We start from the raw sequence: 27,091 nt of genomic DNA, 5'->3' as shown, positions 1-27,091 counted from the left end.
ACATGTATAGTTAACAGTTGTCTCCAAATATTGATACACAGTTTTCTTAATTAGCACAATTTTTTTGTAGTCAGGACTTCGTCTCAGTAAAGTTATGAAAGAGCGTGATGCCCAGATTGAGTTCAAAAAGAATTCAGTAAAATCAGATAAAAAATGGGAGGAACAATTGAAACTCAACATTGAGAAAGCTATTAAACAAGAACAAGAGAAAGAAGAAAAACAACGCAGAGAAAGAATTGCTCTTGCTGAAGACCATCTTAAACAGTATGTATATGTCACCTTGCATGTGTCTTCCCTGGTTTTAAAGTTAATGCATGCCAAAACACATGGTAGAAAGAAATACAAAGAAAAAGAGTAAAGCTCGCCAGGCAGTGGTGGAAGACGCCTGTAATCCCAGCACTCAGGAGGCAGAGCCAGACGGATCTCTGTGAGTTCGAGGCCAGCCTGGTCTCCAAAGTGAGTTCCAGGAAAGGCGCAAAGCTACACAGAGAAACCCTGTCTCGAAAAACCAAAATATATATTTTAAATTAATTATTAATATTAATATTAATTAATAAATATATTAATATATATAAGCTCACAATTAGAGTCAAGTACGGTGATACATTTTGTAACCATAGCACTTGGGAGACTGCAGCATGAACATGGAGAACTGGAGACTAGTCTGGTCTATGTAACAAACACCATTGAGATGATCAGTAGGTAAAGACACCTGCCACCCAAGCCTGACGTGAGTTCAGTCCCTGAAGGAAAGAACTAACTCCACAGAGTTCTCCTCTGACCTCACAAGTGCATCACTCTACACACTTTGTTCAGGCACACACACATTTACTCATATCCACTAACAACTTCTTAAAAAGAAGAAACAAAGGGCTGTTGAAATAACTCAGTGGTTAAGAGCACTGGCTGCTCTTCCATTGGGCCCAGGTTCAATTCAGCACCCACATGGCAGCTCACAGCTGTCTGTAACTCCTGTTCCAGGGAATCTGATTCCTGCATACAGACATGCTTGCAGGCAAAACATCAATTTATATAAAGTAAAAGCAAATAAATTATTTTTAAAAAGTTGCCTTACCAAGGGCTAGAGAGGTGGCTCAGTGGTTAAGAACACTGGTTGCTCTTGGCAGAGGACCTGAATTTAGTTCCCAGCACCCACATGGTGGCTCATAACTATCTGTAACTCCAGTTCTAGGGGAGCCAACACCTTCTGACTTTCATGGACATGTGGTACACATACATACATGCAGGCAAAACATTCATACTATTGGTGAAATTATTAAGGCAACTCCACATAGTTAAAAGGGAGGTTTATTTTGTGGGATAACTTACAAGTGAAGGGATAGGTAACAGGGTCTGGGAAAGGTGTAGCGCAGTTCTAGCGGTGTTCTCTGGAGAATTCCACTCCGTCTACCTCCAGCATCCAAGGTCCAGGAACCAAGAGAGCTGGCTCACCTGGATCTCGGGTCTTCAGGGTACTCTCTCGGCTCCGCGTTATAGGTGTGACAGTTACTGAAGCCTCAATGGGGCTTGGAACTTCCAGGTCAAAGCTGGAACGGCTACCCACTACATCATACCATCGAATAAATAAAAGTTTTGAAATGTATTACTGGTACTGCCCAGGTGATGGTATGAAATATGTCCACGTGTTCTTTGATGACTTCCTTAGAGGATGGAGTCTAATTGTCCCACTGGCTGGAGGACAGGCTATGCATGCTGACTCATTGCCAGGGACCACAGTGTGACAAAAGTGACAGGGTGGGACATTTCAGATTAGGACATAAAAGTATATTGCTTGTCCCTCAGACAGTTCTGAGGAAACCTGACTGCCATCTTGTGAGAGCAGGTCTACGGGGAGGAACAGGTGCCGGAAAACTGAAGGTGTGTGACAGTGGATTGTTTCCTAGCCTTATAAAGCTTTGGACCCACAGCAGCCTCAGCCAACAGCTTGACTGCATTCTCTTCAGAACTGCCCGTCTAAGCCACTCCTGGGTCCTGATGGTCAGGAATGGCATGAGATATAAATGTTTATTGTTTAAGACCACTACATTTTGAGGTACTCAGCAATCAGTTATTAAAACTTCTATCCCCATGCCTGGAAAAGTAACAACATTGTAAACAGTGTCTAGGCACCAGACCTAGGCAGGCTAATCCGTGGCTGTGTGGCCAGCATGAGACTCTGCCTTGCACAAGCATCCTGAAGACAGGGCAAATAAGGAACCATGGAGACACAAATCCCCAAATAGAGATTTTAACCAAGAAATGAAACATACCCATTGCAAAGAAGCATAACCTAGTATCTATTGACAATACATATTTCTCATTCCTTTGTTAATCTTTCTGTAGGAAGAACCTCATAGACCTTGCTTAAGAAAATTTTACTGCTGAGATTGGTGGTACACACCTTTAATCTCAGCACAGGCAGATCTCTGAGGTTGAGTCCAGCCTGATCTAACTAGTGAGTCCCAGGCCAGCCAAAGCTACATAATAAGGTCCTGTCCTAAATTTTTTTTGTCTGATTACTGCCTCTGAATCCATTGACTTTGCATCGCTTTCCCCTGGATAAGTTCCTTTATGAAAAAGGGTAGAAAAAGAGAAGAGTCCAAAGTGATTTTATCCATCTTAGAGGTCTCAAGCACCTCTGGGAACTCTAGCTTCACATATCCAGCTGCCCAGGAGATCATGGGTACCTCAAAAAGGCTTACAAATTCCCTACCCCTGAAGTAGACTGCCCCAGTGGTACTCATTTCCACCACTTCAAACCAGAAACCCCACTGTCAAACCTTGATCCCTCCTTTTCTTCACGTTCCACAGCAAGTCTGTAAGCAATTCCCGCTGACGTGTTTTCTTCCCAAACAGTTATAGCTGTCCTCTTAGCTAGCCTCAGGTGCTCTCATCTAATACATTGATTAGTGCATCAGCCTCCTTAGTGACCCCACACTCTCATACTCCCCACCCCCTTTGCTATTCATCATCTGTGATATTCCATTAAAATGGAAATCAAGTTAAGTATTCTGTTATTTTCAATGCTTCAGCAGCTTTACAGTCATTTAAAGTAAAATGAATAAAATACTTGGCCCTGTCAAATCTGACCTCATCTTTTCTCAGGCTTCTCTCCTACAACTTTCCATTTCCTAATTACTTCCAGGCCTTGAGTGCCTGATAAGAACTTTCTGTTCTCAGTACTTCTCACGCATTATTTTTTCTCTCTGGAATTTACTCCCTGATCTTTATCTGTGGTCTTCTTACCATCTCTGAGAGGCTTTCCATCTCTTGGGGTACGGCTCAGTCCAGAGAGGTCTGTGTGACTCAGTTGTGAATCTTTTTCTTATTCTTTTTCTTCCTTTTCTTGTTTTTTTTTCAGAGACAGGGTTTCTCTGTGTAGTCTGGCTGTTCGGGAACTCGCTCTGTAAACCAGGCTGGCCTTGAACTCAGATGCCTGCCTCTGCCTCCTGAGTGCTGGGATTACAGGCGTGCGCCACCACTGCCCGGCATCTCTTACTTTCTTTATGACAGACACATCACAGTTTTTATCTGTAGCCCCTAACTCTCATGTAAGCTTCCTAATGGCTGTTTCATCGTGGTATTAGAACTTTAATATACATAGGTGTTAGATAATTGAATAAGGGGTTAAGGATTACAGAGGGACTAAGTCCTCAGACCTCCAGCATGGACAATGGGAAAGATGGTGCTCCTGTTCATCAAAATGAAATCACAGGGATCCGTTTAGAGGAGGAAGATTTGGATATGGTTTTACATATAGTGAATGTAAAATACCTATGGAATTATCCAGGCACTGATGCTACTGAATTGCCCTGTAAGGAACAAACTTTCCTGTTGTGATAAAATTCTATTTATTTATTTGTTTGTTTATTTTTGAGACAAGGTCTCACTGTGTAGCCCTGGCTGACCTGGACTTGCTCTGTAGACCATGCTCACCTTTAACTCACAGAGATCTGCCTCTGCCTTTGCCTCCGGGACTGCTGAGTTAAAGGCTTGTGTCACCAGGCCTGGCCTCCCTCCTGCTTTTATAGGACTATTCAAAGCCTTGGTAAGCTTGAGAGATACTAGATCTCAATAAGCATGTTTGGGGCAGAGGGAATGTGAACCTTCTTTAATGCTGTCGGGCTGTCTCAGCCGTCACAGTGGCCTGTGCGTGGTGGCAGAGCTGCTTTATAGTGCACTAGCCCATCTGAAGTCAGACATGTCTGTGCATCCACTGCATCTGGAAGTCAGACATGTCTGTGCATCCACTGCATCTGGAAGTCAGACATGTCTGTGCATCCACTGCATCTGGAAGTCAGACATGTCTGTGCATCCACTGTGTGATTCATTCTGGGGCAAAAAGCAATGATGTGAATGTGAGGGAAACATCTGCTGGGCCAGTGAAAGGAGAGAGGTTGTCATTGACTGACATTATTTATAGTAATTAAACTTTTAATTATCTGTGGGTAAAGATTTTTACCTTATTTGGGTAATTTGACTTAATGCAAATTTAGAATGTTGATAGAAATTTCAGGTCCTCTGGTTCAACAAGGAAATGGAAACGTTCATGTGTTCTCTGCACTCTCGGGTTAGGGCAGATGTCAGTCACCCACACCTCCTCCTCCTGCTGGTTCTTGGTCCTCTTCAGCCCAATGCCCTGGGCGGCAGCTCTGCTAACCAACCAGAGCTGACTACAGCCTAAGAATGTTTTTGGTATTGGTGATGGTAAATCTTGACTCTTAACTTGATCAGATTTAAAAACCAAAAAACACCACTGTATTTATTTATGTGTAGATGTGTTTGTGTGTATAAGCCACACAGTATGTTCCTACAAAGGCCAGGAGAGGGCATCAGAAGCCATAGTTATATGGAATTACATGGGGTTGTGTACCTGACACAGGACGTGCTCTTAACCAATGAGCCCATCTCTCCAGTCCTAAAGATGCAATTTTTTGTGTTTTGTTTTGTCCTAAACTTAATTTTTTATTTTATTTTATTTTATTTTATTTTATTTTATTTATTTATTTATTTATTTTTTTGTGGAGCTGAGGATTGAACCCTGGGCTGCTAGGCAAGCGCTCTACTACTGAGCTAAATCCTCAACCCCTTAAATGTTTTTTAAACTTTTTTTGCAAAATTGGATATTTTTCTTTTTCTAATATTCTTTAGATCTTTGTTGTAGACTTGTGAATCTGCCTCTTCAATATGATTAGTAAACATAAAATATTACAAAATCAGCCAGTACAATTTTGAAAACTTAATTTTTTAGGGCTACCATTAACCTGGTGTGGCAAGGGCCAGCACAATCCTAAATTTCTTTAGTTCCTCCTGAAGAGAATGCTCTGACTACCAAGCTGCTTTATCTTGTGTCTGTGTGGAATTTCTTGGCCTACTTCCTGTGTTGTCCTCTGTGACCTAGCAGAAGGGAGTTTTCCTCTCTTGTTGCAAAAAAGACTCCAGGAGTAACGTTTGCTTGATGGCGTGCATATGAAAGAATGCCTTATTCTTCAGCTGTCTGTTTAGATTGTTGACTTACCCTGAGCCACCTGTTTAGAATGAAAAACAGTTGTCACACTAATGCATGGGCTTTCCACGAGTGGGTAGATCTGTGGGATGTGAGCAGTTTCTGTGCTCAGGGGTGCCTGCCAGTTGAGGGAGCCCAGGGATTCAGAATCTGCTCTGTACTGCTGCTGATGGGAGCGCCTGGTTTGATGGTGATGGGGTTTGGGAAGTGAATTGAAGAGGCGGTGCTGGAGAGAGACCTTCCGGATCAGGGTTGTGCTGTTAGGCCGACCTTCAGATATCCCTGAAGAACCCAGGCGTGAGCCCTGGGAGTCACAGAGCATTTGGAGCTTACCACTCAGAAGGCATCAGTAGCCAACTAGCAAGGAGCTAGGGGAGGATTAGCAACCCATTGGGTACACTCCCTTGCTCTTTCCTTCACACCGACCTCATGAGGCCTCTAGAGGCTTCTTTCTGCACTGGAGTCCACGAGCTTTCCCATTCCTCACTCAGCTGACTGTCCTGTCTAAAGACAAGGACCCCTGAGTCTCTGTCAGGCTTCTTCCAAACAGAGTGGGTTTGGAGCCAGGCAATCCGGGCGGTCCTGGGTTGCCCCAATTGTCTTCGTCACTGCCGTTTCGTGTCTTCTTTTCCAGAACACAACTCGATACCCTACCACCCCAGGTTAGAGCCTGCTTCCTCTCTCTAAAGTATGTTTGGTTGGCTCTCACTTACACTTAGGTTTTTGCTTTAGAATAAAGGAACGTGAGACGGAAGAAGAAAAAAGGAGAATAAATGAAGAAAAAGATGCTGAGGAGATAAAGCGTCAGAATTTGCTGTATGAAATAGAAACGAAAAAAAAACTAAGCAAGAAACAGAAGGAGATCAATGAAAGCAGGAAACTGTTCTTGGTGAGTTGAAGATGCCTCAGTGGAGCAGTTACACAGTCAGATGCCTGACATAAGAAACGCTAGAGAGAAAACTAGGATCCAGCAAGCTGTGTCCTTGTGAACCCGTCCTTGGAGTGATCCTGTTCAGTATGGTTTTGTGCAGATGGCATTCCATGCAGGAAAGAAAATAATACGTTTTCTATTTAAAATTAATTTCCTTAAAAGCTGTGAGGAATGAATGGGGTAATTTATGAATGATTTTGTTGTGATGTCTTATGGATGTGATTTATTTGATTTCATGGTTTTTAAAATACTTTAACATTTTTTTAAATTTTATTTTTAATTTATGCATGTGGGTGTTTTGCCTGCATGTGTGTCTGTGCACCACATCTGTGTTGTGCCTGCAGAGGCCAGGAGACAGTGTTGGAGCCACTGGAGATACAGGTGGTTGTGAGCCATCATGTGGGTGTCTGCAAGAGCAGCCAGTGCTTTTAACAACTGAGCCATCTCTCCAGCTCCAATGTTTCTTTTTCTTTTTTGTAAATAATACACGGACAAAGTTAAAACATTAGACACCTAGAGTCAGATGTTACCAGATTTGTTTAGCCTTTTCTTCTGCTGCTAGTAGTGCTGTGCGTTACTTTCTGTTGTTATGATTGTATTACACTTACTTGCACGTGTGTTTGTCTGTATGTGCGTGTGCTGAGCACAGAAGGCAACTTTGGGGGTCACTTCTCTCCCTGTGCCACGAGTCCCCAGGACTCAGGACCGTGAGGCCCAGGCAGCCTGCCTCCTTGAGCCGTCTTGCTCACCCTGTATTTAGTTTTTATATTAGGTTCCAGATGGTACCAATCGGATTTATTAGTGTCAGCCATGGTCTGCCTCTTTGTCCTGGTTGTGGAGGATTTGGCTCTCGTCCTGTGTAATGCATTTCTCATCTCCTACTCAACAGTTCTCTCTCTTAAGTCACCATCAGGATTGTGTCAATATTTGCCTCTGCAGATCCAAGCTATATACCGCGGCGGCTCTAGTTCTTACATTATGTGAATGTTCTTTTTCATTTGAAGACAGGGTCTCCTAGGCAACCCTGATTGGCCTCGAGTCTATAATTCTCCTGCTCAGCCCCCCCCCCCCCCCACAGGTCACAGGTGTGCATCACTCTGCCCACTATTACAAACCATTGCCTTTCTACCTTGATTTTCATTTGTTTAGTGACTACTTTTTGATCTTTTAAAAATTTTGTTTTGATAACTTAGGGTTTTTCCATATATTCAATGAATTTTGTCCAGTGTATATTGATGCTAATTTTCAGTATTCAACTGAACAATGAGCAATTACCAAGGTTGTTTTTCTTAGAGTATATCTGCTGAGGCTCCTCCATCCCCTTGCCTTTAGGACTGCCTGTCCCCTGGGCCTGCTGCTGCTGCTGCCTGTCTGTCCTCCTGGGGCTTCCCTTGCCACTCTGACTCTGAGGTCTCCCTGTTCTGGTTCACTTTCCCTCTTGCTGAAGAATATCCTTGAGCATCTTCCTAAGGAAGGGTGTTTGGGATGTCAGTGATTTGTTAAGCTATGTTCTAAAGTTTCATGCCACTGAATATTACAATTTACTCAACTATCTCTGCATTCTTGAATACTTATAGAATGTTTCCAATAGAAAACTTATAGAATGTTGTGTTGTTAATGTAAGTAAACTTGATATAAAGTATGTGGACATAAACATTTATTCAGGCTTCTGATTATTTTGGGATAAATTTTCAGGAGAAAAATAATTATGTGAGAAGCCATAACCATTTGACAGGTTCTTGGTAGATATGTTGGAAGGCATTTTTGTGACAAACCATACTTCTTTCCTTAAGGACCATATGCATGACAAAAATATCATCCGGGCTGTAGAACAGCAGCAGCAAGAGGAGGAAGATGAAAAGATCAGAAAGTTTATCAAAGCTAAAAAACGCCTTATACAAATGAGGAAAGACAAGGAAGCTGAAACACACAGGTAGGATTTAAAAATACTTTTTGGATTTCTTTACCTTATGACTATGAACGTTTTGCCTGCATTCCTTGGAACTGAAGTTGTGGGTTGTGGTGAGCCATCGTGAGGGTGCTTGAGATGTAACCCAGGTCCTCTGCAAGAGCAGTAAGTGTTCTCAACTGCTGAGCTGTCTGTCTAGCCCCACAGGTAGGGCTCTAACCTAACAATTGCTAAAGTGCTACCTGAGACAGGAAAATGAAGTCTCAGAGATGATTGGGACAGTTGGTGACATGAGAGTTGAGGTGCACCCACGGAATGTTCCAGAACTCTCTGTGGTAGATTGTTGAAAACACTGGTCTCTTCTAGGAGAAAGAATGCTGAGCTGGAGGAGCCTGGTAGACATCGGTCTATCCATTTCCTTTTCTTATTGCTGTTGATGAACACCTGAAAAGAGACAGCTGAATGGAGGAAGAGTTCATGTTGGCTCACAATGTAGAGTATAAACAGCCCGTTATGGCAGAAACTCATGGTGGCCAGAGGCTGTAGAGGCAGAAGCCTGAGGCTGTTTGTTCAGCTCTATGTGGACCAGAAAGCAGGGAAAAATGAATGCTTGTGCATCGGCTCAGTTCATTTTCTTTTTATTCAGTCCAAGACCCCATCCCATGGGATGGTGTTGTTCAGATTCAGGATGGGCTTCCCCTCTCAATTATTCCCCTCTGGAAATGCCATAACAGATGTGCCCAAATGTGAGCCTCACCAGTGTCCTGGGTGTGTCTATCTGTCTATCTTTCTTTCTTTCTTTTTTTTTTTTAAATTTTTCAAGACAGCACTGACTGTCCTGGAACTCACTATGTAGACCAGGCTGGCCTTGAACTCACAGAGATCCACCTGCCTCTACCTACCAAGTGCTGAGATTAAAGGTGTGCACCACCATAGCCCAGAATTCTTAGATCTTTAGTATCACATTCCTATTGAGGATTTTCAAGATCACCCAAATTAAAAATTTGTATTTTCAGGGCTGGAGAGATGGCTCAGTGGTTAAGAGTACTGACTGCTCTTCCAGAGGTCCTGAGTTCAACTCCCAGCAACCACATGGTGGCTCACAACCATCTCTAATGGGATCTGATGCCCCCTTCTGGCATAAAGTTGTGCATGCAGATGGAGCACTCATATACATAAATAAATAATAAAATCTTAAAAAAATTGTATCTTCTAGAATAAAACCCCCAAATAAAAAGTGAAAAATAAAGAAAAATTACACACTTTGTTATTTCCAATATTGTAAGACCAAAAGAGGAAAGTTTTATTTTGGCTCACAGATTTGGAGGCTTCAGTTCATAGGCAGTTGGTCTTTTTGCTTTTGGATCTACAGCAAAGTGGTACACCAGGAGGAGAGTGTGTCTGTCAGGAGACTGATGCCATTGTTAAGATGGGGTGAAGAAAGTGGAGGTAATTGAGAAGTACGTTACTGCAGACTTGCCCTGGGCTATATCTTTTGCTAATCTTTTCTTTTTCTGTTTTTTAATTTTTAAATTTTGGTTTATTTGTTTTATTTTATGTGTGAGTGTTTTGCCTGCATATATGTCTGTTTACCACATATGTGCTTGGTGCTGGCAGAGGTCAGAAAAGGATGTTGGCTCCCCTGGAACTTGAGTCAGGGATGGTTGTGAGCCACCATATGGATGCTGGGAGTCCAACCTGGGCCCTATGGAAAAGCAAAACTAGACTCTCAGCTAGTGAGCTGTCTTTGCACACACACTCCTTGCTTGCTCTTTATATTTCTTCCTGTCTACCATTTTTCTGTCCTGTTCTGCCATTTTATTCCCTTTGTGATGCATCAACACCTGAAAATATAAACTGAAATATCTAATACCTTCTTTTAAGTTTCTTAAATTAGGCTTTTTGTTATAGCACTGAGAAGACTTACACAAGGGTGGAGATCTTTACCACTTTCATTGTGAAGTCCTCAGTACCTAGAATAGGGTCTGTAACTAGTAGGCTGTTCCATCTGTAACTGTGCTTAGACCAGTGTTTTGAAGTGTTAACTGGACTGTCATCACCTTTCCCACCAAGTCCTCTGCATGGCTCGAGCTCATTTGACGGCCTGGACCACCATCTGCCCTATGTATTTGCATAAGTGTCTCATTTCCACTTCACATTATCTTTGCCCATTCACAGTATCTTTTTCACAAATTCTCATACAAAACTTCACCAACCCACTCAATAAATTACGGACTTGTCATAATGAATTAAAATATTTCTGTTTAGTCTGCTTCCCTCCTTCCTTTGATAAAATGTGTTTGTTATGTTTGATATCTCAGACACATACTTGGCTCTGGACTAGAAAGATTCATCCAGCCCCTGACCTCCAAAACTTCACAGTGTGTAGGACAGGGACATATAAACAGATGAAGTCAACAGGCCTATGATTTGGTTCTGGATGGGATGTTGCAGTAGTATGAATTATTTAGTATTTTGGTAACATATAGTTATTTCCAAGGTTTTATTTAAAGAAAGGGTTTTTATAGTATAAATCTCAGTGTTAGGGCAAGCAGAATAGTCCAACAAAGTATTCCAGAATATGTTCTGGGCTGCACAAGCAGATCCTTGATGTACATATAAAAACTGCACGTGGTAGGGTAACTAACCCCAGTACTGCAGAGGTGGAAATAAGTGGACCCTGAAGGATCACTAGCCAGCTGTCTAGCCAAGATGGTGAGCTTTAGACTCAAAGAAGAGCTCTATCTCAGAAAAGAAAAACAAACAACAAAAACAAAAACAAGTGGGCATGGTGATGCAAGCCTGCAGTCCCTGCACTTGGGAAACAGAGGTGGGAAAATCTCTGTGAGTTTGAGGCAAGCCTGGTGTACACAGCAGTTCCAGGACAGCCAAGCCCACACAGTGAAATCCTGTCTCAAAAAATAAAAATGCTGGGCCTGGAAAGATAGTTCAGTAGTTACAGCATTGGCTGCTCTTCCAGAGGTTCAGTTCCCAGCAACCACATGGTGCCTCATAACCGTCTCCACTGGGATTTGATGCCCTCTTCTGGCATAAAGGTGTACGTGTAGATAGAGCACCCAGATACATAAAATAAACAAATCTTAAAAAAAATAAAAATAAAAATACTAAGAGCTATAGAGGAAGACATTGCAACATCATCCTCTGGTCTCCACTTGCACCCACCCATATGCATGCACCACACACATACACACAAGAAAAATATTTTCCCATGTTATGGAGAATCTTAACGTCTTGCTTTTACACATGTATACATGTACATACATATGTGATTACACTGTACATATTGATCACTTGGAAAAGTTTAGAATATATGCTACTTTGTAGTTTTAAGATTAATTTCCTTACTTAGCTCAAGTATTAAAATTTCTAAAGTATATGACAAATTAGTTTCCATTTCACACACACACACACACACACACACACACACACACACACACACACATCTGGCCACAGATTTCATTTTTGTTTTGTAGATGACTATAAAATGCCTCAGCTTCCCTAATGAAAGTATTTTAACTCCATTACAGAACTGTTCAGGATGATTTGGCAAATGTGGTTGTTCTGTTATAGGCTAATGGAAGAGCGGAGAGAAAGAATAAATAACTTCCTAAGTGAACTAATGAAAGAGAAACTTGACACTGAAGATTTGATTATTGCTAGAGATATTGCTGAAGCTGAGGCTGAACTGGAGAGAAGAGAAAAAGAAAAATATGAGCAAACTCAAGCACAGCTGAAAGCAATTGCAGAGTATAGAGCCTCTGTGGTAAACAATTCAGTTACAGTGCATAGATTTGAGACTTCCCTGCTGTGGCTACTACCTCTTTACCTCTCTCTCAAAACTAACAGATTTGAAAAACAGTGTGCAAATTGTCTTCCTACATTCTTGAAACAAACACTTTTTTATTTATAAACTCTATTATATAAATTATAGTATAAAAACCCTTGCAAATAAAAAAAATCCTACACTGAAATGAACTCAACGCAAAGTCCATACATCCTGATGAACGTCTCTACAGTTAGAATGGCCCTTAGGAGAAGACGCACAGCTTCACATTGGACTTCACACTTTGACTGTTGAGTTTATTTGTGCGCTCTTATCCTCCACCACAGGCGAAAACTCCACGACAGAGTTCGAACTAAATGAACAACTGGAGTCTTTTGTGACTCCTCCTCATTAATTGCACCCAGTTCTTCCTCATCTCCTAATATTAGCTTTTCTTGTTCTCTTTCCTACATCACACACATGTACAATTATTTACACACATACATATATTATTGGCTAGGTTTGTATATAAGGGAGAACATAAAGGTTTTTTTCTCCTGAGATTGTGTGATCTTACCTGAAGTATACATTCTAGGACCATCCAATTTATTGCAAATATTCAGGTTGCAGTTTTCTTTAGAATATATACAATATAGTCATTATCCATTCATCTGTTGATGGAAAACTAGGTTAATTCCTATTTTTTGTTATAGTGAATAAAGCAGCTATAAACATGGGGGTTTAATATTTCCGTGGTATGGTATGGAATTCTCTGGATATTTGCCCATAAGTGAAATAGCTGGGAAAATTGTAGCTCTGTTTCTAAATTTTTTGAGAAATTTCCAAACAGATTCCCACAGTGGCTGTATTAATTTGCACCCTCACCAACAATAAATAAGGGTTCCGTTCTCTCCACATCTTCTGCAACGTTTGTTGTTAGATTTGTTGATGATGGCCATTCTGAGTGGGGTGAGATAGTATCTTGAAGTCATTTTAATTTGCATTTCCCTGATAGCTATCGATATTTTACACCTTTTCAAACAGAAATGGCCATTTATGTTTTTATGTATAGTATCTGTTCAGGTCGTTTGCTTTTGTTGATTGGCAGTTGTGTTTTCTAGTGTTTAATTTCTGCCATTTGTAAACTCTGGATATCTGCCCCTTGTCTGAAGTTGGGTAGTGATGATTTTCTTCCATCTGGGGTCTGTCTGTGATCTCTGCTGATTGTTTCCTTTTGCTACACAACCCTTTTTATTTTCTGGGAGCCCCATCTCTGGGTACTGGGGTTGGTTCCTGTACTGCTCTTGTTGTAGTAAAAACTGTCTTACCTATCCTAGTATATTGAAGAGTATTTCCTATGTTCTCGTCTAGAACTTTCAGTGTTTGCGGCTCTAAATTAAGGTCTATGATCCATTTTGGGTAGATTTTTATACACGGTGAAAGATAAGAATCTCTTTCCTCTTCTGTGGGTGGAAATCTGGTTTTGCCAGCGCCATTGGCTGAATAGGCTGCATTTTTCCAATGTGTGTTATTGCCTCCTTTGTCAAAACATTAAGTGGGCACAGCTCTGTCACCCTATTTTCAGGTCCTCTGTTCCCTTCCTTTGATCTGCCTGTCTTTTCATGCCGCACCAGACTTCGTCACTGTAGCTCTGTAGTGTGATTAGAGGTCAGCTATTGGACCAGCTCCGCAGGGTTCTTATTCCTTATAATCGCTTTAGCTTTTCCTTATCTTTTGTGGTTCCATATGAAAAAATGCTTGTTTTGATTTTTTAAACCTATGAAATATGACATTAGAATTTTGATAGATGTTGTGTTAAATCTTTAAGTTTATTCTTGCAGTATAGCTATTTTCACAGTATTTATTCTGTCAATCCAAGAGCATAATAGAATGCCTTTCCATTGTCTAGTATCTTCTGTGATTTCCTTTTTCAATATCATGAAACTTTTGTTGTAGAGGTCTATCACTTCTTTAGCTAGATATATTCCTTAATAGCTATTTTTAGAGTTATTTTGAATGGAATATGGTTCCCAGTTTCTTTCTCTGAGAATACAATATGAAGGCTATTGTTTTCTTTACATTGATTTTGTACTCTGCAACTGTTTACTAGGTTCAAACATTTTCTAATAGACACAATAGGATCTTTTAAATAATCATGTCATCTGCTAATAGGGATAGTGTGATGTCTTCCTTTCTGTTTTTATTCCCTTATGTTTTTATCTTGTCTAATTGCTACAGCTAAGATTCCAAGCACTGTATGAAGTAAGAGAGGGGAGAATGTCTCATTCCTGGTTTTAGAGGAAATGCTCCCAGTTTGTCTCCATTTAATAGCGTGTTGGCTATAGGTTTGTTGTATATAGCCTTTATTATTTTGAGGGTTTCCAGAACTTTTATCATAAAGGCATGCTGGAATTTTTCAAATGCCTTTTCAGTATCAATTGAAACAACTATGTAGTTTCTGTTCTTAAGTTTATTTACATGGTATACTACATTTATTGATTTACACATGTTGAACCAACCATGCATTTCTGGGATGAAGCCCATTTGGTTATAGTATATAATCTTCTTAATGTGTTTCTGAATTTTGTATTTTGTTGAGAATTTTTGCATCTATGTTCATCAAAGAAATTGGTCTTTAGTTCTCGCTCTCTCTTTTATAGTATCTTTACCTTGTTTCAGAATCAGAACAACATTGGCTTCACAAAATGAATTCGATAGTGTGCCTTCCTTTCTATTTTATGAAACAAGAATTGGTCTGAGGTCATCGTTGAAAGTTTGATAGAATCAGCAGTGAATCCATCTGGTTGTTGACTTTTCTTTGAGGGAAAGCTTTTAATAACAGCTTCAATCTCATTGTTGTAATTGGTCTATTTAAGTTATTTCGGGACTTAATTTTGGTATATGATATATATTTACATTTTCTGGATTATCCAGCTTTTCAGAGTATAAATTTTCATCTTCCTTCCTTCCTCCTTCCTTCCTTCCTCCCTCCCTCCCTCACCCTCCATCTCTTTTCCTTCCTTCCTTCCTTCCTTCCTTCCTTCCTTCCTTCCTCCCTCACCCTTCATCTCTTTTTCTTCCTTCCTTCCTTCCTTCCTCCCTCACCCTTCATCTCTTTTTCTTCCTTCCTTCCTTCCTCCTTCCTTCCTTCCTCCCTCCCTCACCCTCCATCTCTTTTTCTTCCTTCCTTCCTTCCTTCCTTCCTTCCTCCCTCACCCTTCATCTCTTTTTCTTCCTTCCTTCCTTCCTTCCTCCTTCCTTCCTCCCTCCCTCACCCTCCATCTCTTTTTCTTCCTTCCTTCCTTCCTTCCTTCCTTCCTCCCTCACCCTTCATCTCTTTTTCTTCCTTCCTTCCTTCCTTCCTTCCTTCCTTCCTCCCTCCCTCCCTCCCTCCCCCTCCATCTCTTTTCCTTCCTTCCTTCCTTCCTTCCTTCCTTCTTTCTTTCTTTCTTTCTTTCTTTCTTTCTTTCTTTCTTTCTTTCTTTCTGTTTTTCTTTTTTGAGACGGGATTTCACTGTGGAGCCTGTCTTGGAACTAACTCTGTAGACCAGGTTGGCCTGCCTCTGCCTTCTTTGTGCTGGGATTTAAGGCGTGCCCACCACTGCCTGGCTTATATTCATTTCTAATGATGTTCTGCATTTCGTTGAAATCAGTTGTAATGACACCCTTTGATCTGTAGTTATATCAGTTTGCATCTTTTCCTTCTTTCTTTTTGTCAGATTTGTCAGTTTCTATAACTTTTTCAAGGAACCAGCTGTTTGATTGCCTTTGTGTATTATTTATTAAATCTATATTTCAGGAAGCTGGAGAGATGGCTCAGTGGTTAACAGCACTAACTGCTCTTCCAGAGGATTCAGGTTCAATTCCTAGCACCCACATGGCAGCTCACAACTGTCTTTAATTCCAGTTCTAGGGGGGCTGACACTCATGGCAAAAACGCGAATACACATAAAATAAAAATAAATAAATTAGAAAAATCTGTATTTCATTAGTTCATTTGCTAATACTTATTAATTCTTGCCATCTACTGTGTTTGAGACTGGCTACTTATTTGTCTTTTTTTTAAGAACATGAGGTGCATCATTAAGTTATTTATTTGATAGTTCTCAGATTTTTTAACATATAAGCACTTGTTGTTATAAATGTTCTTCTTATGACTCCTTTGCTGCCTCTAAGAGATTCTGATAGGATGTGTTTATCATTATCATTTATCTCTAGAAATTTAAATTTTCCTCTCTGACTTCTTGGATGACCAAATGTTCATTCAAAAAAATGTGTTGTTTAGTCTCCAAGTATTTTTGTAGTTTCCATAGTTTCTCTTATTGTTTAGTTCTAGTTTTATCACATTATGATCTGATAAAATACAAGGAATTGTCTCAGAATTTTTGCTTATGTTGAGACATGGCTTATCTCCTCTGATGTGGTTGATTTTGGTGAAGATCCCATGTGCTGCTGAGGAAAATGTGTATTCCTTTCTGTTGGATGGAATATTCTGTATAGATCTATTAAATCCAGTTCACCCATAGTATATTTTACCTCTGAAGCATCTTTACATGTCTTAAGTTTGGGAGACCTATCTAAGTATGAGAGTGGATTATTGAAGTCCCCACTATTATTGTGTCAATACCTATGGGGTCTTTTGTTTTAATACTTGATATATGAGATTAGGGGTTCCAATATTTGGTGCACAAAAGTTTACAATTGTTATCTCTTCTTGATGAATTGTTCCTTTTATGGAGTATCCTGTTTTAGCTCTTCTAATTAGTTTTGGTTTAAAGCTTACTTGGTCTGATATAAGGATGGCTATGCCTGCTTGTTTACATTTTGTTTGCTTGGTGATTTGTTTTCCATCTTTGATATTAAGCTTTACTGCATTTTTTTTCTAGCTTAGCGACAACATATAGTTCATTCTTGTTTTTTAATCCAGTCCATTAGTCTGAATATTTTTAGTGATGAGTTGAAGCCATTTACACTTAAGGATTTATCATAGAAAGGGTTTGTTATTTTGTATAAATCTGCTAGATGGTGTTCTATTCTGCTGAATTGTTGGTGTTTTTCTTTCTCCTGTGTTAATTCTGAGGGTTTGCTGAGTTGCAATGTTGGACATGCTGTTTCTTTCCCGTGGTTTATCGTGGTCAGGTTTATTTTGATCAGGCTCTCTCGTCTTTGTCATGTGAGGCATTCTCTGCTTGTTTGTCGTGAATTGACTTCATTTTTATTTGTCTTAAAATACCTCTGTCTGGCTCTTGTCGTTGCTGATGAAGAGTCTGGAGTAATTCTGATATTTCTGCCTTGGTGTGAGTTGATGTTTTTCTCATGCTTCCTTAGGAGTATGCCTTTACTTTGTGTTTTTGACTTCCTGATTATATCATATTGTGGAGTTTTTGTCTAAGTGGAGGTCCATCTGCCTTCTGTTTGGATGCCTCCTCCTTTCTGTAAATTTGGAAGTTTTCTGCTGTTCTTTCATTTAGTCTGTCTATTTATTGTATTTGATTTCCCTCTGCTCCTTCTTCTACCCCATGAATTCTCAGGTGTGCCCTCTTGAATGCATCCCAGACATCTTGGAGTTTGTGCTCATTCATTTCTTCCTGAATACATTTCTGTTTGGATTATTGTCTCACCTTTGTCCTCCAACCCTGAAATTAGGGTTTGTTTGTTTGTTTGTTTGTTTGTTTTGCATGTGCATGTCTGGTCTGTTAATGATGGTTTCTGCTGTTATTTTTATTTAATTGACCATTCTTCATCCTAAGTATTTCTGTTTGATTGGTTTTTTGTTTGTTTGTTTGTTTTTTGAGCTGAGGATCGAACCCAGGGCCTTGCCCTTGCTAGGCAAGCGCTCTACCACTGAGCTAAATCCCCAACCCTTGATTATTTTTTTAATCCTTGAAAAATTGTTTTCTACATTTTGAACTTTTGCCTCTAATTTACTGTTATGTTTACAGATGGTCTTGTCAAGGTCTTGGTTTTTATTTAACTTTTTATATAGTCATTATTTCTTTTGAACAGTAAGACTAAATTCTTTCTCAAACATTTCAGCACTCTCTGTAATTTTTGGTTCCCTTATAGGACATCAGTTGGTGGGTAATGGGGCATGGGTGGTAGTTGTGTCCATTTTTTGTGTTCTTTCTCATATTTTACATGTCTGTTGACATGGACTTGTTTTGACTTCCTTCTCTTCTGAGCCTATTAGGATGTTCTGTTTTCTGTGACTTCTGTCTCATAGAGATCAGCTAAGGGGACTGGTGAAACTCGGTGTTGAATATCAATGAGTTGCTGAAGCGACCCTTCCAGCTTCAGCTATATGACAACAGTCTCAAGGGCAGGGCCGCACACCAAGGTGACCAGCTGAAGTCAAAGCTTTGCTTATCCTTGGATTTTATGAATGTGCTAGAGGCAGTATACCAAACCAGACCTAGTGATGCTTGTCTACTATATTGTGATGTGGTTATAGCCACATGCCCAAAGTAACTCTAGGACCACAGCAACAAAGACTCCAAATCCTGCAATGACCAGTAGAAACTTGAAAATCAGAATTCTGTGACCATAATGACCTCAGAGACCCATAGAACCAAAGCTCCAGTCTCTCAAGAGACCCTGGGCATATTGGAGCTGAAACTCGGTCCCTGCATTGACTCCTAGACCATTAGTCTGAAGACATTGGAGCCCTAGTTGTCCAGTGTGCCCTGGTTGCAGAAAATCAATGTTTAATTTTATAACAAAGATAGTAAGACCATCAATTACATACAAGGTATTTTTTAAAGGTATTTATTTATTTATATTTATTTTATTAGTTTACATGTATGGACTTTTAACCTATGCAACATGTGTGCCTGAGTGCCCATGAAAGCCAGAATAGGGCATTGGATCCACTGGAACTGGAGTTACAGATGGTTATGAGCACCATGAGGGTGCTGAGACCCAAACCTGCTCCTCTAGAAGCTGAGCCATCTCTCCAGCCACCACCACCCCTCTCACAAGCTATTTATGGATGCAAAGCAAAAAGTTCTTCTTCAGAACTATCTTAAATGAAATGATTGCTTTTTATATTTAAACATTTTAAGAGAAGTCACATAAATTACCTGATTGCATTTCTGTATTTCCTAATCCTAGAAAATAGATCCCTTCCTTATTCCCTATATGTCTATCCTAACATTCAAATTACATGGCTCAAACATTTTAGCAATTAATTGTTAACATGGCAGTATTTCTGTACCTTGAGGTCTTGCTTTTCTGTTCCTGCATTTTCTTCTTCCTGCTCTGCTTGGTCTAACCTCCTTCCACAGAGTGTCACTATGTAGCCCAGGCTCCTCTTGAACTTCTCATCTTCCTGCCTCAGTACCCTTCCTGCTGGGATTACAGGCACGCTCTACCATACAGAACCGTGAATGTTGTCGTTTTTAACAAAGAGATTGCTTTATGTTACTCTCCGTATGTTTTCATTAAGTATGTCTCTTCAATAGTCAAGAGAATTAAATAAAGTAACCTAGCCACACGCATGTAGTTTCCTGTCCTCACGTGGCTCCTGGCTCTTTGCTCGAAGCATTCTGACCCTATTTCTTTTTTATGAGAACTGTTGGCTAAAACTGATTTAATTTTTTTCCTTTGTCATTAAACATCTAGATGAAAAATAAAGAGGAAGAAGAAAAACAGAGAAAAATAGATTCTAAAGAACAGTTGATAGCTGTCTTGAAGGCAGATAAGATTTTCCAGGAGCTTGAAAAGGAGAAAAAGCTCAAAGCCAGCAAAGAGAAACGAGAAATTCAAGATGCTCACGTTCAGCAAATGGTAACTGTTCCCATTTTTACAGGGATTTTAAAAGTAAATATGTAGTAGAGATCTTGTTTTGGTTTTCTTTCTCTTAAGTGGTTTCCTTTTATTGGAGAAGAACAAAGGATCATTATGGAGTCACGATAAAAATATAATTATAAAAATGTGAAATTAGTTTTAGAATCTCTGCTCTTTGGTCCTCTTCTGTGATGGTTTATGGGTTGACCTAACTGGGGCAATAGGAATGGAGAAACAGATATAGTAGAGAATAGCAAAGATTGGGTGGGTCATGCACTCTGACGAAGACACACCAGCAATTGCAGCCTGGAAACTCAGCAAGTTTATTTTCATACCTCTGAAGTGAGGAGGTGGGGCTGTTACATACAGCCAAACCAAGAGGCGGGGCTATTACATACAGCCGAATACAAAGTCAGGTTTAGTTCATCTTGGTAGGAGGTCTCTGTAGGGAAACAGTCTCAAGCTGTAAACATCCAGGAGGAGGAAGCTGTGTGGACATTTTCTGCGTGCTGTCAACATCCACACTTGGACCAGGGAAGGTTTGCCTCCTTCCTGAGGCGTTGGCGTCCTTGGCATTTTTGTGCTCATGTCAGCAATAAATATGCACTCAGGACTTCATCCACTCCCCACGGGTCTCATTCTAGGTTCATTTGATTTTTTTGTACACATTTTATAGCCTTCTTTAGTGCCTGTTACGTTTATTGAATACTAAAGAAGATGTAGAGTCACGGGATAGGCCCTAATTCTCATCCTCTTTGTTACATTTTTCTCCCACCATGACTTTCTTATGGCACATTCCAAAGCAGTCTACCTCTAGATTGCCAAACATTATTTCCCCATCTTTACAACATTCAGAGGCCACACTGATTAGGATTTTGTGGGCTTCGATTTTGAGACAAGGGGATGTTAGAGATTTCAATGATGAGTAGAGAATCTGTTGTCTAGTCATGTCTGTGTAGAATCTTTTCCAAATGTGTAGTCCTCTTTCCCATTCTTACCAGCAACAGGTGTGAGTGCAAGTCTTTCTGCACCCTTCCCAAGCCATGACATTGGCATCTTGGAACGCTGGCTGTTCTGATGGAGTGGCGAAACCTAACTCTTCAGTGCACTCCTTTTCATATCCTTGTTAGACATTTATATGACTTCTCTTGCAAAGTGTCTCTTCAAACCTGTTCATTATTTTGATTTGTTTTCTTTGTGTATATGTAGGGGTGTGTGTGTGTGTGTGTGTGTGTGTGTGTGTGTGTGTGTGTGTAGATGAGCATGTGCGTGCATGTGAGGACCAGAGGCCAGCCTTGGGTTGTGTGCCTCCAGAGCCCTTCACATTGTTTGGCATAGGGTCTCTCTCTGGGACCTGGGGGTCACCTGGCTAGATTGGCTGCCTGTCAAGTCCCAAGGATCTGCCTCACTTTACTGTCGCACATCTGGGGTTTAAAGGTACACCATCTTGCCCAGCTTTTTACATGAGTTCTAGGATCCAGTTCAGTCTTCATATTCGCAGAGAAAGCTCTTGAGTGTCTAAGCTCTCTCTCTAGCCTCAGTTTCTCTCACTGCTGGGAGTGTGTGATGTATGTGCACATGTGCATGAGAATATGTGTACACACGTGTGGCAACCAGAGGATAACCGTGGGCATCCTCCTGGATTGCTCATCACCTTACTTTTCAAATTTTAATTTTAGTGTGTGTGTCTGTGTATTGTATGTATCTCATGTATGAGGGTGCCTACGGAGGCCAGAACAAGGTGTCAGATATCCTGGATTTGAAGTAACAGGTGATTGTGAGCTGCACAGTGAGGGTGCTAGAATTCAACTCAGGTCCTCTGGAAGAGCAGCCAGTGTTCTTACCCACTGAGCCATCTCTCCAGCCCCTCCATCTTTATTTTGAGACAGGGTCTCACATTGAACTTCAGCACTTTCCTGACTGAGCCATTTCCCCAGTGCCTACTGTTGAATTTTTTTAAGCTTTTAAAAATTGTGTTAAAATGCACTTAACATAAAATGTACCCTGCTAACATTTTTTTCTGTGTATAGTACTGGAGATAAAAAACAGGTATTTATATGTTATAGTTTCTCAGTGTTTCTGGAAACAGAAGGCAGGGCCTCACATGAGTTTGTATATAGACAGATCTTGGGGATCCCCTACTTGCTGAGTTCCATGGCAATGGGAAACCCCAATACATAAACAAGGCAGATGGCTCTTAAGAAATGACATCCAAAAAATAAAATAAAAAAAAGATTGTCCTGTGGTCCCCATCTACAGACACACACATGCATGTGTGCCTGCACACACACACATGCCTGCACACACACATGCATGCATACTCCCTCCTCTGTTGTATATTTTTTAAAGATTTCACTAACTATTTAAATATAATTTGGGGCAAAATGGGGAAAATATTTAGGTGAATACTATAATATCAAATCTTCAAATTTATAAGTATTACAGATTAAGTTTTTCACAATTTCACCATAATGTTTGTAGTTTGGGATGTAGATTTATTTTATTTTTATTTTTATTTTTTATTTTTTTTGTTTTTTTGAGACAGAGTTTCTCTGTGTAGCTTTGGAGCCTGTCCTGTAACTCACTCTATAGCCCAGCCTGGCCTCGAACTCACAGAGATCCATCTGCCTCTGCCTCCCGAGTGCTGGGATTAAAGGCATGCGCCACCACTGCCATTAGTTTAAATTTTTTTATTAATTTTATCTATTTGTTTGTACAGGCTCTCACTATGTAACTAAGGCTGGCATCAAACTCGTGAACCTTCTGCTTCTTCCTCCCAGGTGCTGGCATTTACAGCTCTGAGTTGCCATGCCTGTTATCCTTTTTAAATGACTGTGTTACTGAAATTAGTTTATATTCCATATTCATATCATTTGTTTGCAATACAGAGAGGCAGATTTGATTCTGTGTATTGATTTGTATCCTGCAGCCTACTAGCTTTTTGGCAACTTTAACTTCTTACCTATGTGATCATGTTATCTGTGAATAAAGACACTTTTAATTCCTTTTCCAATCTGTATGCTAGTTCTCTCTCTAGTTTTATCACAGTGACTAAAGACAGCACAGTGTTGATTACATGTATAAGTAGCATCGTTCTCCGGCTCTCAGTCTAAAGCAGAAAGAAGTTCTTTTTCCAGGCACACACTGTGGTGGTCTGAATGAGAATGGGCCCCTAGGCTCCCATGTTTGAACACTTTGTCCCCAGTTGGTGGAACTGTTCAAGAAGGACTAGTTAGTGTGGCCTTGTTGAAGGAAGTGTGCCAACAGAAGGGGCTTTTTTACGAGAAAGCACCATCTCCACATGCTGCTGCCATGCTCTCAGACGTGATGGGTACATCCCCAATGAGCCCTTTAATATGGAAGATGCCCTGGCCATCGTGTCACTTTATGGCTGTAGAAAAGTGACTAAGACAGACAGACAGACAGACAGACAGGCTGCGTCCTAGGGTTTTTCTGTAGATACATCTTACCAGCTATCTCTGTATTCCTAATTTGTTAAGATTGTTAACATGATTGTTGAGTTGTATTAAATGTTTTCCTGCATATATTGAGGCAATTATATCTGGTTTTTATGTTATTCTACTAATATGGCAACCAGGTTTCATTAGTATTATTATTTCTGATGGGCATTGTTGCTGTGTTGTCCAACCTGATCTTTAACTCCTGGGTCCACACAGTTCTTCTTTTTAAATACATGGATAGCTAGGCCTACAGGTCCACCCAGATTATTAAAAAAAAAAAAAAAAAAGAGTGTGTGTGTGTGTGTGTGTGTGTGTGTGTGTGTGTGTGTGTGTGTTTAGGCCCAGAGTTGACATTGGGTGTCTTTCTCAATTGCTCTCTTTTTTGAGGTAGGTTCTCTGTCTGACCTGGAGTTCACAGATTCCAGCTAGCCCAGCCTGCCAGTTTGCCCCATAGATCCTATCTCTGCCTCTGTGGAAATTACAGTTGTCTCCATGCCTGCCTTGCTTTTATATTCTAGGAATCCAAACTTTGGTCCTCAAGCTTGCAGGGCAAGAGCTTTATCCACTGAGCCACCTCCCAGCCCTTAGACAAGTTTAAACATTGAAACAGTGTAGTGAGTCTTTCTCTGTCCCACCAGCCAGCTCCCAAATAATGACCCAGAGATTTTTAAATTAATTATGAAAGCTGGGCCTATAGCTTAGGCTCATTTCTAACAATCTCTTATAAGTTAAAATAACCCATATTTTTATTAATCTATGTTCTACCACATGGCTTTTACCTCTATCCCATTCTGTGTGTCCAGCTAGTTCTGAGTCTGGCTCTGCTTCTCTTCTTCCCAGTGTCCTCCTTGTTCTTGGAAGTCCTGCCTATACCTCCTGCCTAGCTATTGGCTATTGAACTCCTTGTTAAACCAATGAGAAGGCGCCTTGGCAAAGACACATCTTCACAGTGTACAAAAAGATTATTCCACAACAGTGTATTCCTGTGATTAATCCTACTTGGTCATGATTCATTTTTTAAAATGTATGTATGTGCTGGATTCAGTTGCTAATATTTCATTAATGTGTGAGGGCCTACACACACACACACACACACACATACACACACATATGTATATACACACATATATATGTATATATACACATATATCATATATACATAAATATCATATATGTGTGTGTATGTATGTGTATATACATATACACTTTGCACATGCCTAGTGCCTATAGAGGCCAGAAGAGGGAGCTGAATCACCTGCAGCTGGAATTAAAGACAGTTACACCCAGGAAGTGGGTGCTTGTAACTGAACCTTAGTCCTCTGGAAGGGCAGCCAGTGCTCTTAACTGCCAAGGCACCTCTTCAGCCCCTCCAATGTATTATAACTCAGTGTCTACTATGTTCCAAACGTTACTTTTTTAATTTCTTTTTTTTACACGCAGTAGCCTCCTGAACCTCCCTGGACCTCAGTGATCCTTTCACCTTATTCTCTCACATACCTTGGGCCACAGGCTATGAGTACCACATGTTCAGCTAAAATTACATTTGTACTTATGCTTAATGCATATCCAATTTGCAGCACTTATCACATGAGCCAATGCAGCCAGTCCCCTTTCCTGTTGTCATTTTCTTCTTAAGTTTCATGTTATTCTTCCAGGTTCCTCAGTGTCTTTCTGGAAACTTACCGAACAAGGATATCTCATATTAGCTTATTACCTTTGGTGAGACTGTTTAACTTCTGACTTTAGTCTTATTGAATACTAATTTTTTTTTTGTTTGTTTTGTTTTTCGAGACAGGGTTTCTCTGTGTAGTTTTGGAGTCTGTCCTGGAGCTCACTCTGTAGACCAGGCTGGCCTCGAACTCACACAGATCCACCTACCTCTGCCTCCCAGAGTGTTGGGATTAAATCTTTTTATCAACAGAATATAATCCTTACTTGTAGAACTCAGTAATAAAATGTTTAATATTTCAAATTGATATAGTTACCTTTCCCTCATAATTTCAATTAGTAGAAATGATTAGATGTTGAAGTTATAGATTGTCAAGGTATTTTAATGGATATTAAATATATAAACACGCAGAAAAAACAACTTATATTTAGAAATTCAGCATTTCTTGAAATGTTACAAATATAAAGTGAAATCTGTCAATTAAAATTTCACAGAAAAGCCATTACAAACATTTCTTCCAATAGAAATTAATGTAACATTGTAAGACATTGTAAGACAAAGACTTTCTAGAGTAAAGTGTGTGGGAGATTGCCCATAGTATTTCTTTCCTCAGTTCTGAGTAACTGTCATAGATTGATGTCATTCATTGTGCTAGCCTCACATTCCAGGGAAACAGAACATAACTGGTCGCATATAACTCAGGGACCCCTGCTGACTTAGTTTTATGTTGACTGACAGTAATAATCAGTATTTTTATGCCTTTTAACCTACTGAAAACCACATATGTAAATTATTGAAAGATAATTGTAAATTTAGCTGCCTGATTTTTATCTAAATTTTATGCTTGTAATGATTTTGCTCTGTCGTTTGACTCTGTATCCCATAAAGGTATGAGTTTAAATGTTTGATCCACTCTGAGTATATTCGTAGTATAGAAGAATCAGTGAGTTATAGCATATTTATAAAATACTGAGTTTATAAAATTACAACTACATCCTAAAATGAGATAGATATTTGGAAAACTGATGCTTTGACCAATATCAAAATTTTTCTTCCCAATAGGCCATAAATAAATTTAATGCCCAGCAATCAAAAGAAGAAGAATTAGATTACTGGAGACGGAGTGAATCCCTTGCAGCTGAGAAGGAGGAAGAGTTTCAGAAATATGCCAGAGAGGTGATTGGATCCGAATCCGAACTGACAAAGAAATACACTTACCCTCTGGTTCGAGCTGTGGGGGAAGGAGTGGGGGGTGGCCGTGGACCCCCCTTGGAAGGCAGAGGGGGGGTGCGGCCGAGCTATCAGACAAACGATGCCACTGGCGTCCAGCTCCCGTGTTATAAATCTCAGGGGTCAAAGTACAATGATTTCCAGAAGTCGAAGAGGAGGCTAGGTTTTACATGGTAAAAAAGATTATTTTTATGATGGATAAAGTTTATTGTAGCAAGTATGAGCTACAAATATAATGGAATTTCTCATAATAAAGCTACTCATCTATAAAATGGGTTGCCTGATTTGATTCTTTATAGTATTTCTACTAGGAACATAAGCTCAGGCATGTGTGTGTGTGTGTGTGTAACTTTCCTCTCTTGATACAGATGTTTTTAAAGATTTATTATTATTATTATTATTATTATTATTATTATTATTATTATTATTTGGGGGAGGTTTGAGACAGGGTTTCTTTGTGTATCTGTGTTTCCAGGAGCCTGTCCTGGAACTCACTCTGTAGACCAGGCTGGCTATTAACTCAGAGATCCGCCTGGTTTTGCCTCCTGAGTGCTGGGATTAAAGGTGTTCACTACCATCACCCAGCTATTTACATTTTTAAAAAAAGATTTATTTATGCAGACAGTATTCTGTCTGCAAACATGCCTGCATGCCAGAAGAGGGCACCAGATCTCACTATAGATGGTTGTGAGCCACCATATGGTTACTGGGCACTGAACTCAGGACCTCAGGAAGAGCAGCCAGTGCTCTTAACCTCTGCGCCATCTCTCCAGCCCCTTGAGACCAGATCTTATGTAGCTTGGGCTAGTCTCAAAC

The 27,091-nt window shown here is 40.1% G+C and overlaps 1 protein-coding gene across 1 annotated transcript in view; it reads left to right on the top strand.

Annotated features, from left to right (window-relative positions):
* Nucleotides 1-26,530, top strand: part of Ccdc173 (coiled-coil domain containing 173) — a 30,820-nt gene extending 4,290 nt beyond the window's left edge. Inside the window, exons 4-9 of the mRNA XM_036185485.1 lie at nucleotides 71-264; nucleotides 6,239-6,395; nucleotides 8,231-8,370; nucleotides 11,938-12,130; nucleotides 19,751-19,915; nucleotides 26,108-26,530. Coding sequence (XP_036041378.1) covers nucleotides 71-264; nucleotides 6,239-6,395; nucleotides 8,231-8,370; nucleotides 11,938-12,130; nucleotides 19,751-19,915; nucleotides 26,108-26,452 — 1,194 coding nt within the window. The 3' untranslated portion in view covers nucleotides 26,453-26,530. The remainder of the gene's footprint in view (nucleotides 1-70; nucleotides 265-6,238; nucleotides 6,396-8,230; nucleotides 8,371-11,937; nucleotides 12,131-19,750; nucleotides 19,916-26,107) is intronic.
* The last annotated feature ends 561 nt before the right edge of the window (nucleotides 26,531-27,091 follow it).

The sequence above is a fragment of the Onychomys torridus genome, chromosome 4 (genome assembly GCF_903995425.1).
Source record: "Onychomys torridus chromosome 4, mOncTor1.1, whole genome shotgun sequence".
Taxonomy (NCBI): domain Eukaryota; kingdom Metazoa; phylum Chordata; class Mammalia; order Rodentia; family Cricetidae; genus Onychomys; species Onychomys torridus.
This window is presented reverse-complemented; position numbering and strand designations above follow the sequence as displayed.